At 34.9% G+C, this 19179-nt stretch overlaps 1 protein-coding gene across 1 annotated transcript in view; it reads left to right on the top strand.

Annotated features, from left to right (window-relative positions):
* The window catches only part of RPGRIP1L (RPGRIP1 like), an 81731-nt gene that overhangs the window by 36233 nt on the left and 26319 nt on the right, over window positions 1-19179 (top strand). The window contains exons 10-19 of the mRNA XM_072422752.1: window positions 5077-5194; window positions 5686-5736; window positions 9615-9794; window positions 9963-10080; window positions 11046-11498; window positions 11583-11734; window positions 12893-13256; window positions 14972-15183; window positions 17620-17700; window positions 18388-18453. Of these exons, the coding sequence (XP_072278853.1) occupies window positions 5077-5194; window positions 5686-5736; window positions 9615-9794; window positions 9963-10080; window positions 11046-11498; window positions 11583-11734; window positions 12893-13256; window positions 14972-15183; window positions 17620-17700; window positions 18388-18453 (1795 nt within the window). The remainder of the gene's footprint in view (window positions 1-5076; window positions 5195-5685; window positions 5737-9614; window positions 9795-9962; window positions 10081-11045; window positions 11499-11582; window positions 11735-12892; window positions 13257-14971; window positions 15184-17619; window positions 17701-18387; window positions 18454-19179) is intronic.

Below are 19179 nucleotides of genomic sequence, written 5' to 3'. Positions count from 1 at the left end.
TTCTTTAGGTGGCAGTATAATCTGAAAGTTTTAAGACACTTCCCATATCATTTTATGGACTGCAAGAAAATAATTTTATAATTAGTTTCATGAAAATCTTTTTTTTCCTAAATTATTCATAATCTATTCTTTATCAGTTATAATTCATTCAGGCTGCTTCTTATTGTAGTGCAGCCTCCTTTGTTTATATAGAAACAGGCAGTCTTCTTGGTCCAGCTGCAATTTACACCATTTTGTAAGTTTGGTAGTATATGTATTGTTGTCTATACCCAGTGTAAAATCAAAGGCCACAGCTATGCTATTCTTTTGCTTGAACTTGAATTATAAATTAAACTATGAGCCAAGCCTTTTAGATTTTTTACTAAGCATTATAAACACAAAGTACCCTTTGGCACACCACTGGTTTCTGGTTGACGCTGGGTGGCAACTAAAGATCCTGGTGCACAGTTTACTGGTCTGTGGTTATGTCAGTGACTGGAATTAGGATTCCTATGTATTATAAATACCATTTCCTACTGCAGCCCCACAATGTGAGTAACCTATGCCAACTTTTTTTTTTCAACGCCACATAGTTGGGAATCTAAATTAAGGCCATTCCCATGATCATCCCACAAGTCTTTCATCTTGTCTAACCGCAGGCTGTGCAAGGCGCCTTTGGTTTAAGAAGCAGCAGAACAGAATATGTTTGCCTAATTCCTAAAACATTAGGACAAGTGAACTATGTGTCACTTCTATCTAACCTCTAAACTCTCACACATCACTAGTTGTTTGCAAGTTTATACTTTCTTTTTTTTAAGAATAATAAATTATGGGTACTAAATCTAAGGCGTGGACACCTGTTCCCCACTTTGGTCTTGTTCCCAAATATATATAGAAACAAAGAATCTAAACTTTCTGTAACTGAACATTATACCTATATTTGTATGTTTTTGAACTGTAACATGAAAGAGATGCTTAGGTGTGCCCCTATATGATGTAATCAATATAAAAAAATGTTTAGCTGTAGTCATTCTTTTTAATAAATTCCTGTGTCTTTTTTGCACACCAGCTTTTTTTGTATTGCCTGGGTACATTAAAAGAGAAGGCAGAAGATGGGTTATTTCAGTTAAATCATTTTTAATCTTTTTATGTTTGCAAAAGCACTAACAGTCTTTTTAAACTTTTGGATGGGGGAATCTAGTTAAAACTTTAAGCTGAAATCTTGCACTTTAATGCACCATTAGACCTCCTCCCCCTATATGGTGTCCCATGGTTCTTTTTTAATTACCTTGCCCCCCATGTACTGTGTAATCCCTCTACTTAGCCACTGTGACCCTATTACAGGGGCTGTCAAATGTTTATTTTTTGAATTTACTAAAAATAATTTGCAATTATTTGGCAAATGTTTTGCAGTCCTGCACCCGATCCATTTCAGGTTTGCTGAGTCACCCAGGTTCACCCATGATATTCTATCTTCTCCATTCTTGGAAAGCTTTGAAAAATCACGGCTATTGTATCAACAGGCATTCAGTAATCAGTATCAGTAAATTAGCAAAAAAAAAAATGAGGTGGGCTAAGGATACTTGCTGCAATTTTCATACTTACTGTGCGGAGAAAAATAAGACTAATGCCTGTCTACAAATGTGCAACAAAATAAATAACTCCCCGGAATTCAACTTTAGCATTTAATTTATTTTTGAAAAATTCCTTTGTCTTACTCTGTTCCCCTGAACCCTTTGCCTACCCTTTGTCATTAAAAAAAAAAGTAGTCCTATAAATACCTCAAATTCTGTATTTTTCTGGATGGTTCAGTATTAGCACTAGCCTTCTTTTTAGTGGTGATCCCACCGGAAACATCTTGAGTTAAACCTTAAATTTCAATCCAATATTATCAGAGTGTTGTTCCTCTATCTTAACATTTTTTTATATTTATTTATAGGATGAGCACATCCTAAATTCTTAAGAAATGTTGTCCTTTTTTTAAGGCAGAAACAGAAACTGCAAGGAAAAGCTTGCAAGGTATCTATGAGCAGCTTACACTTTTTGTAAAAGAAAACAGCAACAGGGACTAATACCCCTTGAAGCACAGGGAGCATGTCTAAGTGGAGGTTAATGGAAGTCTTTAAATATAAATTTTGAGGCACACAACAAAGAGAAGTAGGTAGAAAGTTTTCCACAGAACACCAAGGAGAAGCAAATAGAGGAGACATAAAAAACTGGAGTTCTGCTTAAAGCTTAAAATAAATCTGTGGCCAGGTCATGCATACTAAATTATTTACATTTTATAAAGCAGTAAAAGCACTTAAAAAAACTTATTCATTTATATCTGTTAGCATTTTTAGGTTATTAGTTTCAAATTTCTCAACAGAGGTTTTGTGGCTTCAGATGGGCAATTTTTAGTTCCATGCTGTCAACCTGCTGACTTCAAATGCCCAAAAAGCCCTGGTTATCATTAAAAAAAAAACGGAGGAGCTGAAATCCGTTGTCAAAAAGATGTAAGGTACCATGTAATTTTGGTGCAATTTTTGAGATGCCAGGGCATTTTGTCTGTCAAAATGCTATTAAATGCTGTGCCCAGGAGTTGTTGTATGAGGCAAAATATGTCTCTTCTGCTATGAAACACTTGCCTGTTAGCACAACTTCACATTATTGGTAATGTTTCTCTTTAATACTGACATAACCCCTAAGGCTTTCTCTCCCACTCTTACCACAGTTTTATAAATGTACTTGTATTAGACTAAATGCAAATTAAAGTCAGTTGACAGAAGTATTTGTTTTACTTTGCCTAAAGATTTGTAGAAATCTGAATTATTTTTTATATTGTGTATTGTAACTGTCTGGCAGCATCTGTTTTGGAGAGGTCATAGATACATATGAACCCCTTTTTGCACACATTTATTACATACATATTATTTTTTTTTTTAAAAAAAAAAAAAAAAGTAAATTATTAACCTAAAACCTTCATGTAACTTTCTGCTTTGGTAATTGGAATTGTACCTGTGAATTTTTCACACCATTATGCATAAGTCGCGTATACTAGATTAGTGGTGTCCAACCTTTTTTCATCTGCAGGCATCTGTTGACATTGAGATAAAACATGCGGGCCACAATGCAAACAAGCATTAAAGATGTATGTGTAAACTAGAATAGTTTTAATTTAAAATCAAATTAAATTGAAATGTTTCCAGTTACTGCATATTTTCCAGTACATGCGCCAAATAAAAGAAATGGAAAATCAAGAATTTCTGCACCCACTGTATGATGCTTATATTAATATTGCAGCATTTTATTAATGAAAGATACAAAACTTAAGCTATCACACTGCTCAGTAATATATTGCTCCCTGCTCATAATTCCTGTACCACAGAACAGAAACAACATCATAAAATGTGTCATGTCTATTATAGGATGCCGCTAACCTTTTTTTGTACCCCAAAATCTTTGCAATGGATACTTTCAGAGAAATGGAATCCATGTGACAGATAGCCAAGGGGTGCATGTTCTTAATACTACATCTTCAGGTCCCTACATCTCCCCTTATTTAGGGTAGAGAAATTAGGGTTCCCAGAAGGTAAGTGGCCAGCTAAATGTGACAGAGTAGCACGGTATGACAGGTAAAGTTTTTCGTATCTTGTGATGGCGTTGTAGTGATAAAATGTTAGGGTATTTAGCCGCAAGAGTCCTGCACTTGCAGTTACATTTCCCTGTTCTTACAGAGAAAGTGAGGTTCATTGAAAGCAAGGGGATAGCTATGTGTGACAGGGTAGCATGATATGTGGGGGGGAGGGGGTGGCAAAAGGCATTTCCCCCTGGCTTCCACATTTCTAGATGGCAACATCCCTCTGTTGCGGAGAAATTTGGGTTCAGAGAAGGTAAGTGGCCAGCTATATGTAACAAGCACCCCAGCAGCCACTCCCTCACACCGCAGCGTCTGCAGATTTGACTCCAGGTGGTAGTGAGCGGTACTGTGCGTCTCCCCCTAGGCAGGGTTCCATGGCATGAGTAAGGGGTACCACAACCTGACCACCAGTCTGAACGCAGCCTTGAAATTTTATGAGCGAACAAGTATATATTTTGGGCACCACAACACAGAGTGAATTGGCAGAACCCTAATGCTCATTGCTATGTAAATGGACCCTGGGGCCTCTAACATGTTTGAGGACCCTGGTCATCAAAAAGCCCACCTTAATGGGAAAATATACCTGATTGTTATTATGATTTTATTCTTGTGACCTCGTATCTGGCAATTTGTTATGTTTTGGAGGCTGAAATTGGTTTGGTAGCAGCTCTCAGGGTTTTCTGTGCACTCTAAAATTTCACATTTCTATGACAATTGGTGTGGGAGATTTATATATGGAAATATTAATGACAGCTGCATGGACACAGACACAGCTCTCCTGCTGCTGCTCCTGGGATTATCTCACAGAACAAGGTGGGTGGGGAGCAGTCCTAGCTGATTGCCAGGTCTATAGTACATGCCCACTCTCAGGGAGCTAACACCATGCATGTTTAGGAAGCTCCCTCTTCTGAATATACCATAGAAAAAATACGACGTGTGTGCCCCATCCCCTGCAAGTTAACGAGCAGACAGAGCAGAAAGGAAATGAGGAGATGGCTGGATCTGGCAGCTCCCAGGGCATAGGTTGGACAGCTTTGTTCACCTGAGAAAATCTAGCATTAATAGAGGTTTCCCCTGAGGTTGCTCAGTGATCCTTTTACTAAGGGGAGGATGCAGGAGGGCACCTCCTGCTTTACTCTTCCTGCTTCTTTTCACATCACTTCATCATAGAACAGAACAGTGCAGTGTGTGGGTTTGTTCCATTGTCACAATCACTAATAATTGTTTCCAGTAACAAATATTTGAGCATGTTTACCACACTTACACAAGTACATATTGGTTACTTTCATTGTTGGCATATCATGTGGTTAAATTTTTTTTTGCTTGCACTTCTTGGAGCGTTAAATGCTAATTTATTTAAGGAAGATGACATTAGAAATTGGGTCCTGTGTGTATGTTAAAGTAAAATCCTATTATTTAAAGTCTGTTGTTTTTTATTTGTTTTCCTAACATTTCACCCGGAACTATTGGTGTTTGTTTCTTCTCCTAGAACATGCTGAAAAATTGGATGAAGAAAATAAGAAACTCCAGCTGCGTTGTCTGGAACAGAAGCATCAGCTTGATGAATTTCAGAACAGACTCAGATTTTTCACGAAGGTAACTTTATTTGACACATTTAAATGATTACACATTAAAGTGGCTGCCATATTGTTTAAAATATGTACTTGTCCAAATAGGTTTGCAATGTTTTGGGTAAAAGTTTGTACAGGTATAATGTACTTAGATGTAGATGTCATCTAAATTTAACTACTTATTTAGGAATTTTGTGAGAGACGCATGAGAGAGACTGCTTTGATTTCCTATTCTAATCCTGTAAGGTTAAATAATAGAAAACATTTTCTTTCTGCATGCTGACAGCCCTGAAACATGTGAAAACAACACAAAGTAATTGGTGAAATACCAGTATGAAAATAGGAAACAAAAAAACTATGTTACATTAAACTTTAATATTAATCTCGCTCAGTCAATGCAGAAGGGAATACTTTTTTTTTTAAAGTCAGGGCATGTCTTGTAGCTTTTGTAGCTTGAGATGTAAATCAGATTTACTTCTGCTCATCTGATTGCCCTTCTTTCTGTTTCCACTTCAGGAAAGTGATGTTGATGTCACTGAACTCAGTGAAGCTCTGATGCTCATAAAGGTAATGTCTCAGTCCTACCTATGTCTTGGATTGACCTGTCAAGTTTACACAAATGACATATGTAAAGGCGGTTAGATAAGGGAAAAAAAAATATTTTCCGCTAGTCTACACTTACATGTCTTGCATTTTTTAGCAATACATCAAAAGTAACTTAGCAGCAAGACTCACCTAACATAGTATGAAACTTTTTAGAAATGTAATATTATTTAGTAATATGGCCTACTTTATTTCCTAGTGTACTGTACATATTTATGTCTTTATTTGCATCCCTTTAACCTCCCTAGCGGTTCATTTCTTTCCAGTTTTATATGTCTAAAAGCGGTACATTTGTGTTTTTCATGAAAATTTATTTTACAGTATAATATAATAGTATGAGTATAATAACGTTTGAAACACAAAATCATGTAAAAACAATAAATTGAATAAATTAAAAAATATATTTAAAAAAAAAAATAATTTTTTTAAATTAAAAAAAAAATACATATTATACTCATACTATTTTATATACTGTAAATTAAATGTTCTTGAAAACAATGTACTGCTTTTACACATAAAAGTCCAATGACTTGCATTCAATACAGTTATTTTGTATTGAATGCAATACAAATGTATTTTGAATTTTTTGCCCCGCTGGCAACGTACACACGCACCAACATCACCGGGAACTCCCTGATGACTCATCGGATGCAGAAGCAGGAAGAATACGGAGATCACGGCACTGGACAGCGCGGGGCGCCGGCGGATCAGGTAAGGCTCTATTTACTATTACCTTCCCTTAGGTTTACCTACCCTGAGTGTGACTCGGGGTTACGACTTTTAGCAACTTTTTTCTACCCCAAGTCACAATTGGGGTTACCTCTAGGAAGGTTAAAGAGCTTCCTAAGCCTTAATTTTATTTAAAATTCTAACATTACATAACCATGTTTTAATTTTAGAAAGACTCCAAAAGTATGTAAATACGTTTGAAATAGGTGAATTCGTACTTGTTACAAACTTTGCATACTTGTACATATACATATAGATAATGCTTCTTATCTGTATTTGGCTGTGAATAATGAACATGATAGAAAACTTACATTTGGGAAATGATATGCCTAACTTCTGTGACTTTTCATAAAATCATTTTTCTCGAAACAATCCAGCATCTCCCATTGACGGTTGTCTGTTGGGATTGACTGCACTCCCTTGGGAACACTAAATTAAAAGACATTATAAATTTCATTTTAGACTGCTAGTCTACTAGAATTTGACTACTAAAAATCTACAACACAATTTTCATAAAAGTTAGGACACGGTCTAAATTGTATATAACAATTGAATGCAATGAATTGCAATTGTTTAAACCCTTGTATTTTATTAAACTATTATAAAGGCAACTTATATAATGTCATCTCTAATAAATGTACTTTTTTATCAAAAATATATGCTCATTTAATGTCCAACTTTCCACTTTCCAATTTATGACTGTTGGAACAAAAGACTGGATGAGCAATGCAAAAAAAACCCAGTTGGAAACATTTTACAAGTGAGGTTAATTGCTAAAGATGTTAGGGGGTATATCAATTTTTAAAGACTTCACAGGCAAACAGTAGTGAATCAATTTGAAGTGTACCTGTACTCAGTATGTCCTTTTCATAGGCATTTTTATGTTCTTCTCTGTATTAGGTATTAGGAGTATAAACATACCTTTCACTTTATAAAACCAAAGAAAATCCAGATTAGATATTTTCAGTGCAACGTAAAGCATCAGAGAAAGTTGTCTTTCAAGTTTGCTTCTAGAAAACATTTTTCTATTATACGTCAAGATGAAAATGGATAATGAAATCATAATAAGTTCAGTATATTATCAGCTAATGCACTCATTTTATAAATATACACAGAAAATTCAATCACAGATCCAAATTGTGTGTATATCATTTTCACCCAACCCATTTGCTGTGTACTTCAACGATGCAGCACAATTTATCTGATTTGATATTAATGATATTATATAATAAAATATCAAATACAACATAATTATCAAGTAAACAATAATATTTAAAATACGGCACACCTAATATCTGTAGACAAGCATGATCTTGAGTCCATTAAAAAGGCAAATTATGTAGCAGCGTAAGGTGCATGTAGCAAAAACCCCCTTATGGGAGAAAGGTAAAGAATATGGAAGAGTAGATGGATATTCCCTTAATGCAGAGAACTGCCTTCCACCTATATTACTGCAAGCTTATAAAGGAAACCCCCTCTAGTACAAAAGATGGAAGTATGCAGTCACATGATATTTTTAATATTAAAAAAAATATTTCTCTTTTATCCTGATGTATAATAAATAATGTGTTTTTTAACATCCAAATAAGCTATGTAAATTTTGGTTTCATATCCAATAGTGCTATAGTTTGGGCAGTATTGGTGCAAAACAGTTGAGATGTATTTATCCTAAAGGACAGACAGGCCTTTGCACCTGCTGCCCTCTCTTCTCAGAAATTGAAGGGATTCAAATGTAAAACATAAAAAATTAACCATATACTGCCTGCAAGAGCTGTCAGTTAATAAAAAAAACACAAAAAAACTAGTTAAAAGCTTATGTAGACTGCCTATTGTTATGTTTTCCTTTGTTTATGGTAGACTATTTGCCAGGAAACTCAGGAGCATTATCTTGCTCTGACCAGTAGTGATTGAAAATTTGTAATTACTCAGGAAGGGGAACAGGTGCAAGGAGAGCTCCTGTGGGAGAGAAACCAAACCAAAGTTTAGTTTCAAATTTTGCTGGTAAATACATTTAAACAATTCAGAGAATCAAGAGAAATCTGTGTTTGCATATTCTTACTGTCAAGGTTGAATCAAAATATTGATTTGCAACAGACTATCTGTTGGGTTTGCTTTCTCCTGATAGTTTTCCACCTTCCCAGCAAATGTTTGCTGTTCCAACCCATGGTTGGAAGAATTTGTGATACTGCTGACAATACTCCTGTTAGGCTATACTGGCGGTGTATTTCAGAACAAAATAGGTAAAAAAAGGTTGGAGTTAAATGTAAAGATGCTGTACTTCAACTGAACCTTGATTGTCACAAATATGTAATTTTTTTGTTAGGCAGCCATGTGTGTCCTTGGAGCCACATGCCTTAGTCAACTTGGTTGCAAGTCTCAAAAGCAGGTTTATGAGGCAATATTAAATTGCTTTTTTCTGATAAATAAGTTGTTACAGATGCTGCCTTTGGGTTTCTTTTTTATTTATCATTATGAATGTGTTTGTATCCCTAAAAACAATTCCACATCATATAAGGGGAAGACCGCACAAAAACTGCTGTCTGCTACTCAGATTCAGTATCTGTTCCATATCTTGTGCTGCTTTCAGAATGCAGGTTCTTTGTCTCCTGCCGAGATTTGCTCATCATCCATGGAACTCCCTGTAATTGGCATGTGCAGTTTGTCAATATAATTGGTTGTGGCTTGAAAAAAGCCTTATGAAACATGTGGCTCAGACTTAAATCTGGCACTGTCACAATTACAAACAGATTGGGCCAATAGTGCAGGCCGGAATATACTCATAATAAAGTCATAATTAGTTGGCATTAGAAATGAGTTTGTTAATCATCGACATCTTTGCTGCTTTGTGAAATATTAAGTGCTACATTTTCCAGAATCCAAAGTTGACCCTGTTAGGTTTTAACCCTTGCGTAATAGAAAATTAATTTAGTTTTTTATTTAATTAATCACATATAAAGGTATATAGAAGAAAATAACATAAAACTGAACTAAACTCTTTCTTTTTACTTTCTGGTAACATTTCTGAACAATCTAATCCAATCTAATCCAATCCAAGGATGTACTTTTTAGGGTTTTTTTTTTTTGTTTTAAACTAATTTATACATTTTCTGTAGACACGGAAGCAACAAAAAAATGGTGAGCTTACATTTTTGGAGAAAGTGGAGGATGACATGGGGAAGGACCTTGAAAAGTCTTTAAGAGATCTACAGGCAAACCATGTGGAAACTGTGCAGGAACTTGAGAAAACTAGAAACATGCTGATAATGCAGCATAAAATCAACAAAGATTACCAGGTAACCAAACAAATGTATGTTTAATTTGTTCAAAACTGCCTTATTTGTATACACAAGCAGACAAGATTTGTAAACTGAGTCACAACACATTTGTTCTGCTAGATCCAAAGTTTAATCATGACTGCTGCAAACTTTTCTTTAAAAGTTTAATAATTCTTGTACTCACAGGCAGAAGTAGAAGCTGTTACACAGAAGATGGAGGGTGTGCGTCATGATTATGAAATAAAGTTGGAGCAATATGCCCACTTACTTGATGTCAGGGCAGCTCGCATACGCAAACTTGAAGGTAGAAAAATCTTTTAAGGCGAAAAATACATATACTTTTACATTGTAATATGTTATATTTGTTGTTTACATACACAAGTACACTGATCACCTATTCAAATAAAACTGAGCAACTGATGAAATGGTATACATAAACATTATCTTAAGCAAAAATGCTTTCAAAATGGTCAGTGGATCTAGAAATAAAAAGCAGCAAGTTTAAATTCAAATCAGGACCTTTGCTGAAGTAGAGTAGGTGGATTGGTGAACAGACCAGGAAAAAGATTCAAGGGTTAAATTCTGTCTGCCAGCTCATTCCTCTTCTCCTTGAATCCCTGGGTTATTGGTGGGATCTTCACTTACAAAGCAGAGCTTTTATTCTGTATTTTAGGGAATGGCATCAGTATCTACCACACAGAGCAGCTTGGAGAAGAGGCTGCAGGGAGTGGCTTACTTGATTGAGGGAATAGGCTAAGTAACTGGATTTTTACTCCTCTGGACATAAATGAGCATTTAATGCTAGCAGTGCTATCCCCACTTCAGGGGTATTTTTGTCTGATAGAGGTAGAGATAAATAGGTGTGGTTTAGTGCAATACTGCATTGTGATACGTCCAAAGTTTTTTCAAGGATTCAATTGTTTCCAACTAAACAAATTCCTTGACATATTAGAAATTGGTTAACTTAATACACAGCATATACCACCATATTAAACACCCTGCTCACACCCACTTCCCCTCCCATACACACACTGGCTTCCATTTTACCTATTTCCCTCTAACTGATGGCCACCCTTTTTACGTAATGCCAAGTCCTCATAACATTCCAGTTACTATACCAGATGAGCTTTAATGATTTCAAAATATAATTTTTTAAAGTGTTATGATAATTTGCATATATGCATGTAAAATTATATGCATTTTATACAAATGAATAATTTTTGTTTTTATATTATGTTTTTTTTTTTATTTTTTTGTTTTGTTTCCAAGCCCAGTTAAAAGACATTGCATATGGCACAAAGCAGTTCAAATTCACCCCAGAAATAACTACAGAAGATGATGTGGAAGAATTTGATGAAGCTGTACATCTAGAAAGAGGCTATAACCTTCTTGAGATCCACATATCTAAGGTAGTGTTTTCTCCAGTTGCTGGTAACATCTTCGGAGACCAGGAGCCTGCTACCTTTTGCACGTATGCTTTTTACGACTTTGAGCTTCAAACTACACCCATTGTGCGTGGCTTACAACCGTCATATGAGTTCACCTCCCAGTACCTAGTTCAAGTGGATGAGTTTTTCCTGCAGTATATACAAAAGAACACTGTAAGGCTGGAGGTTCATTTGGCAATTGGCACAGATTTTAAAACAATAGCTGTGTGTCAGCTAAAGTTCCAGGACATTCTTGAAAAAAATGGCCACATCTTTTCTAGTTCTACATTGATTGGTGAGTATCTCTGGGACAATTTTACCATGGAAACTGTAGAAACTTGAAATGCTTTGGAAAATCCAATCTTGCTTTTTATTTTAGGGACGGACAATGACATCAGTAATTATGGCACAGTAGAGTATTGGGTCAAGCTTAAAGTGCCCATGGAACAAGCTATTCGACTATACAAAGAACGGGCGAAAGCTTTAGGCTATATTTCCTCAAACCTAAGAGATCCTTTGCAGAGTTATCAGGTACTCTTTCACTCTCCAAAATTCAATGATATTGTCTTTAAAGAATTGGAAGCAAATAGAAAACATATATTCTTGTGTGTATTTACTAAAATCTGCTAAAGTTATTTTAAACTTGTATCCCCCTCCTTTATGTAACTTTGACATTTTAAAATGTGCTAATGCAGGTACGACTTTTGGTATATGAATGGGCGACTGTTATAAAGCAAGTACTTAAAGTCCATCTTCAGATACAAAATATAAATCAACTATCCTTAACTACTGCCCACATTCTAACCCATCCTGCAGAATCTAATTTTTCCCTGCCTTGTAAAGGAAGATATAATATTCTAAATCCACCATCCAAGTCTCTTCTCAGTCCAGGGAACCGCTAATTTAGCAGATGCTTTACAAGATATAGCATATAGCATATTTTTTCTCCAGTTAAATTTTCCATTAATTGGTTGGCTGTAATTTGTGGACCTAAATTGGAGTTGTTAACCACAGCAACATGCCAAATTACTTATTTTTAAGAGAATATTATATGACCTTGTCAATATAGAAATGTTATTATTGTAAGTATGTGTATAAATAAATATATATATATATATATATATTATATATACAGTGCAAAAATTAAGGACACTCACATGGAAATTATGTTTTGCAGCATATTTGAACACAAACTTTCCCTCTCTTCTGCTTGCCTATTTACGCTAGGCATTACACAGAGGTACCAATAGTGAGATAGAGGAAAAAGAGGTATAGGAATCTCCAGCCTACTATCTAAAAAGCAGTTTACATTGTCTACAAATCTGTAAATATTTGCTTTCAATATATATTTATTATATATAAATGTATTTAAATATGTATAATATATACATAGGTAATATTTGCTTTTTATATGGTAACATTTAATATTTAACATTTTGATATTCTGACTTTCCCCAATCCATTTAGCTGTCTATATTAGTGCATTTGCAGATAGAAATACTGTTACAAAAGCTTTTAGATCATTGGTTCTGAAAAACAGAGTTTTAAGTCTAATTTTACAGCATAAAGTAGTTAAGCAAAAAGCCAAACCAAGGTTTGTTGTTTTATGCATATGTAATGGTCAGAAGTTTTTTGTTAACAGTTTACATTGACTCTCTTTTGTTTCTTTTCTTTTTTCTTTTCTTTTAGCCAGTGGAAGTTGACAAAGGCAAAAACATTGACTTCACGGATGATAATCTAAATGAACTCTTTATCACCATAAATAGCTGCAGCAATTTAAAGTCTGGAACTGGTACATCTCAGCCTAGTCCTTATGTGGCCTACACCTTTTTTTACTTTCCTGACCACTATACCCACACTATTATAAGCAGCAATAATCCACAATTTGAAGACCTGAAGTGCTTTCCTGTATCCATGAATGTTGATCTAGACAGATACCTGAAATCTCAGTCTCTTGTTCTCTATGTTTTTGATGACAAAGAAATGAGCCATGATTACACTGGTAAAGCCTTGGTCCCTCTAATCCCTCTTTCCCATGATAAATGCATTTCAGGTATGTTCCATCAATGAATATTAAAATGACATTTTGTGGATTTTTTTATATGATTTAGGGAAATTTTGATAGAAGAAATGCTAACAGAAGGGCTAACCTTATTACAGGTATGTTGGTATGTAAAAATAACCACGTATATACCAAATTATTTCACAGTGTACTGAATTATGTATACTGATCAGTTTTGCCACTATCTTATGTTAAATGATACATAGGGTCATATTGCAGGTAATCTTCTATATTACATTTCAAAACAATGAGAGCATACGTAGCCATTTAAAGAAATTATTTTATAGAAAAAATGTTAAAGAAGAAAAAAAGTTTGTTAAAATGCATATTTTCTGCTAGATAATAAACAGTTCTTTCCAGAAATGGGTATCTTTTTGCCTCAGGGGACACTAAAGGCCTTAATTATTAAAGCTCCCCAAGGCTGGAAAAGAAACACCTTTATCAGTGAACCTGGCAGATCCAGCAAACCTGGATTGGATCAGGTCCAGGATTGAAAACATTTGCTAACAAGCAGCATATGGCGTTCAAGAAATCCATTCCAGGTTTGCTGTATCACCCAGGTTCACTGATGAAAGTGTATCTTCTTCAGCCTTAGAGAACTCCCTATGGGAGAGGAGTCTTTATCTAACCTATTTGTAGTACTAGCCTATAGGATGAAACCTGATGTAAAGTACAAAGCTAGTCTAAAGCTGGTAAAATACTTTCTTGTATTAAAAGAGGAATAGACTGCAGAGATGGAGACATAATCCTGCCCCTGTACAAAGCATTGGTCAGACCACATCTGGAATATGCAGTCCAGTTTTGGGCACCATTTCACAAAAAGGACATTGTGGAACAGATGAGCTCAGCTATAAGCAGAGCTGAACTGAACCTATTATCCCTTGAGAAGAGACGTTTAAGGGGGAATATGATCACCCTGTGTAAATGTATAAATGGTCCATATAGAGAACTCTCTTCCCAATTATTCACTTTGAGATCATTACAAGGAACAAAAGAAAAGAAGCTGGATAAGGAAAAGATTCTTCACTGAAAATGTGGAATTGGCTTCCTCAGGAAGTAGTTTCAGCAACTACTATAGATTGCTTTAAGAAAAAGCTGGATGCTTTTCTAGAAGAACAGAGTATAACTGGGTATTAAGGCTTTAAAGTAAAGATAACAGTGACTGTTGACCCAGGGAACATTTGATTGCCTCATGGAATCAGAAAGGAATTTTTTTCCCCTGTTGAAGCAAATTGTACCAGGGTTTTTTTTCGCCTTCCTCTGGACCAACTATGTCCTATAGGGTTTTATATCTGGGATATGTTTACGTACCTAGTGGTTGAACTTAATGGACTTATTAAAAAAATGGATTTTTTCAACCTAACCTACTATGTAAATAATATATATAATTTACTATGTAATATGCATGCTCTACAACCTTCTCTAAATATGTCTTCCCTTATAGACTCAGTTTTAAGAGAGCTGTACATACAAGATCAGCATCTCAGACGGCTTCCACCCATTAAAACTGTGGGTCATAAATGATTGCATATATGAGTTTTGCTTCACTAATTTATTTTGCAAGATCTGAAACTGTATTGTAATTCTGACAGCAAATTTTACATACCTAGACAGTTTTGTTATTTAAAGAAAAAAATGTTGGCCATATGTTAGTAAGGTAAACATTTATAGTTGTTAGTTATAGTTTTTGTTATTTTGTCTTCAAGGAACATTTCAGCTCACTGATTTACACGGTAATGAACATGGTACCATTAAGGTCACCTTAAAGTGGAAGTCCACATATCTTCCTCCAAGAGACTGCATTGTAACAGAACCACTGATAGATGAACTGAAGAAAGAAACACCAGTACCTGTACGTCTACTCAGAGATGAAGAAATCCAGGTTCCAAAAAGAACATTGAAAGAGTCTGCTCCTGTTGTAAGTAATATCTTTTTATTTGAACAGTACAAACAATTTTTCACTACTAAGCAGACCTATGAATAACTACAATGGGACAAAATGTCATATACATAGCTTGCTTTATGCTGGGGCAGTATATATGTGTGTCATGGAGAGTAAAAAAAAACATTTAATTATTTTTGTAATGGTTTATGAGCAAATGGTATTGCTCAGAAAAAATTTAATACACATTATGGATCTTTTAGACTTTATGAGGCGGCTAAGTGTAACTTTCTTTAAAGGAGAGTGCTGAGAGACATTTAGAGATATTTCTCTTAACCTCCTTAACCCTTCTACCTAAATTACCTTCTTTTGCCCATTTTTTTACATTTTAGCCTTTTTCTGTGCATGTTTTGGAAAGGATAATTTATTTGGAAATGCATATGTACTGTAAATTGTACTAAATATTTGTAATTTTACCCTAGCATACATTTTAAAGTATTCAGCGACCTGCTTCTCCTATGGAAGAAATTGTGGCAGTTAAACAGTTATTTTTACAAACCATATTCATGAAATTTTTGATCAGAGAAGCTTGTCACATCTGTGCCACACATTTTGCTGACTGTTATAACTCTCACTTCCAAAATATTTCCAAGCCAACACATTTTTAGGTGGCAACTGCTGTCGCAGCCAGAATAGAACAAACTGATTAAGAACATCACTTGTACTCAAAGCCAGTTGCATTTTATTATATTTCTTTGTGGTAGAAGTCAACCACCAGAGGCTGATTGTATTCAGCATGATCAAACATATGTTAATATTTTTTAAATTTTAGGCTCTAACTCTGAACAAACTTGCCTAAACTGAGCTGTATCTCATAAAAGCTAGATCAGTTCCAATATTAATGTTAAAAAATGTAAAAAATTAAGAGCATAAAAGGCTCCAGTGCATGAAGCTAATGAAAAAAACCTAGCAGAATATATCTGTATTCCTTAAATAATGTTTTGACCACTTCCCAGCAGATCAACGCAGCCCCGGCGTGTTGGACCAGGTTTGGAGGGTATCTAACAGTGTTTACGACGAAGACTCCACTAGCTAGAGAGTTAGTTCTTGAGATGGTCATTCAGTTAAATATTGAGAAGGAGCCTCTGGTCAAGTTTATTACACTCTCATAGGTAGCTTAGGGGGAAATGCTGCAAAGCAACTCATAAAAACAATGAAAGTCTGTGGGAGACATGTATGCTTGAAGACTGGGGGAGGCCTGTATAATGAGAGATCAGCGACGTGAGAATCCTAGCTCGGGTGGTTAAAAAATGCTGAGAGCCAAGGAAGTCTCCAGATTAAGGCAATCCTTCAAGTGGGACAAATGTTATTCCTTTTGACATGGATTGATTTGAGTAATTTTAAAAAGGTTCATAGGTAGGGATAAGAAGGTCATTTCAGGTGCAAGGTGGAGCTGACACAATTGCTAGGTGGGAATGCCGAGCAAAGTGTGTTCACAGTCAACTAAAATGACTGCAAGGTACCTAGATCACCTCTCTACCACCATGCTTGACAGTTGGTATGAGGTATTTGTGCTGATATACTTTGTGCATTATGGCCACACATCTCCACCTGGGTCTTGTTTGTCCATAGGTCATTGTTCCAGCAGTATTGTGGTTTGTTCACATGCAACTTTGCAGATCTAGGCCATGCCTAGATGGGAAGAGGCTTTCTCCAGGCAACCCCTCCAACCAAGTCATACTTGTTCAGTGTTTTTTTTTCAATTGTACGGTTATGAACTTTAACATGCTCACTGAGATGTATCTTGAGTTTTTTGCAATTTCTCTGGGCATTGCACGGTCTGACCTTCAGGTGAATTTGCTGGACATCCACTCCTGGGAATGTTGGCAACTGTCTTGAATGTTTTCTACTTGTGAATAACATTTCTCACTGTAGAATGATAAACTACATATTGTTTGGAAAAGACTCTTTAACACTTCTCAGATTGATGAGCAGCAGAAATCTGCAATTTTTGCTGATGTCTTTCCTCCGTGGTATTGTGTTAACGCACACCTAAATACTCCAAACTGGAAAACCTCCATAACATCTTCTTTTATAAAGGCGATCACACTTTCTGATGAGCAATTAATTGCTTTTGATTAGCAGCACCTGGATCCTGATTTTTTACTTAGTCTTTGTTAAGTAAACCAGGGATCAGTATATATTTATTATGCAATTAAAAAATTCAAAGATATGTTGGCTGTAAACATTAGTTGTACATCAAATCTTACACAGTGTTCGATGCGTTTTGCAACATAAGTTTCCTCAGGATTGATGAGACTGGTATCATATCTAAGATCATATTTGCTAAGTATTATATATCTATGGAAAATGGAAATAACTAAATGGCAATTAACTCAACACTATAAAACTGTAGAATAAATAGTATGTGTCTGTATGTATGTGTATATATAATATTTTTTTTTGGCACAGACACCTATGCCAAAGCCAAGAGCACGAAAAATCACAGCAGGAAAAAGAGTCTCCTTTACTGAGGCGAATACAGAAAATTTAGTAAGTACTATGCATTTATTTGTTCAAATACTTCTTATACATGTTCTTTCTGTCTTTGTGTGGGTTTGCACAAGGAGCTCCAAAACAATCTAGGGGTAAACACTTGCCTTTGGGCATAGTAAGGTTTAAGGAGATCTTCAATATTACTAAACAAGTCCAGTCAAATATGGACCCTAAATTACTAGATGGCAGCATTTCCTCAATTCGAAGGGGAATGTTTCCACATGGTATATTATTAATTCTTAACAGAAAAACAGCACAGTAACAAAAAACAGGTAATCTGCATCTACATATATAAAAATGTTAGCCAACTTTAATTGTACTCATGGTAAAACAACATTCAGTATAAAATAACTTCCATCAAATGAAGTAAATGATCCTAACTAAATTTTACAATTTAATGCTTTTTTAAGACAAAAAAGGTTGCTTGTTAGGAATCAGATTTGAGATTTACAGGTAAGTAACAATAAACAAATAATATAACATAAGTATTGTTAATTTTAACATAAAAATTAATGCAATACTTAAATACAGGATATAGATATTTATTGGCTAAAAAGCCTTTTTTTCTTTTTTTGTTACTGCGCTGTTCATCTATGGGATGTGACATTAGTTAAAGTTGTGATCGCTACTTGATGGAATATTTGTTCTATTTGAGGTATATCAATAAATCTTTTTTTCCTTTAGAATTCAATGAACCAAACAGCTGGTAAAACCACTAAAAATCTTGTAACTATGTTGAATATCCCTGAGGTAGGTTTTTTAAGTTCTATATGTTGTAAGAAATAAGCTGTCGCTTATTGTTTTGTGTGTAAATTTTGTATTGCTAAAGCTGCTGATATAGCGAATGGCTCATTATGACACACAGAATTACACATGTGATTTTGTCTTATTGTATTGATCCTAAAGACAATATCAAGGTAAAATATATTGAACCAGCAACTGAATTATGTCCCGAATAATTAAATTACATGATTTGTACATTTTAGTGATCAAAGAATACATTGAAATACAGTACTACAAGATTACATAATATTATAATAGGGAATTGATTTGCATTTTTGATTTTCTAGTACTTAACTTAAACCACAAGGAAGTTGTGCAATATTGTGTTGTACTAAATTTGAACCTTTGGCCACATATTGATTTATGGCTTGTTTTTCCCTATATTTATGGGTATGAATCTCCCCAGCCACTATTATGTAGATGTTGAATTTATTACTAGGATATGTTAAGACAAAATGATAAATAATGGATCACTTTAATGAGATTTTTTTAATTTTGGTCTGGCAATCACTATCTTGCTATGAATATGAAATTTTGGAGTGAAATCCTAAATTCTTAGAGTTGAGTAAAAGTGTAGTGGCTGTTAGTGTGTGTGTGTTCATTTTATATCTCTGTTTAATTTTGTCAGATAGATCTACAGACTCCTTTTATTTGTTTTATAAACTCTTTTTTATCATGTATTGAAAAAGCCCT

Source organism: Pyxicephalus adspersus, chromosome 9, assembly GCF_032062135.1.
Source record: "Pyxicephalus adspersus chromosome 9, UCB_Pads_2.0, whole genome shotgun sequence".
Classification (NCBI taxonomy): Eukaryota; Metazoa; Chordata; class Amphibia; order Anura; family Pyxicephalidae; genus Pyxicephalus; species Pyxicephalus adspersus.
Note: the sequence above shows the minus strand (reverse complement) of the source record. Positions and strands in the feature narration are given on the sequence as shown.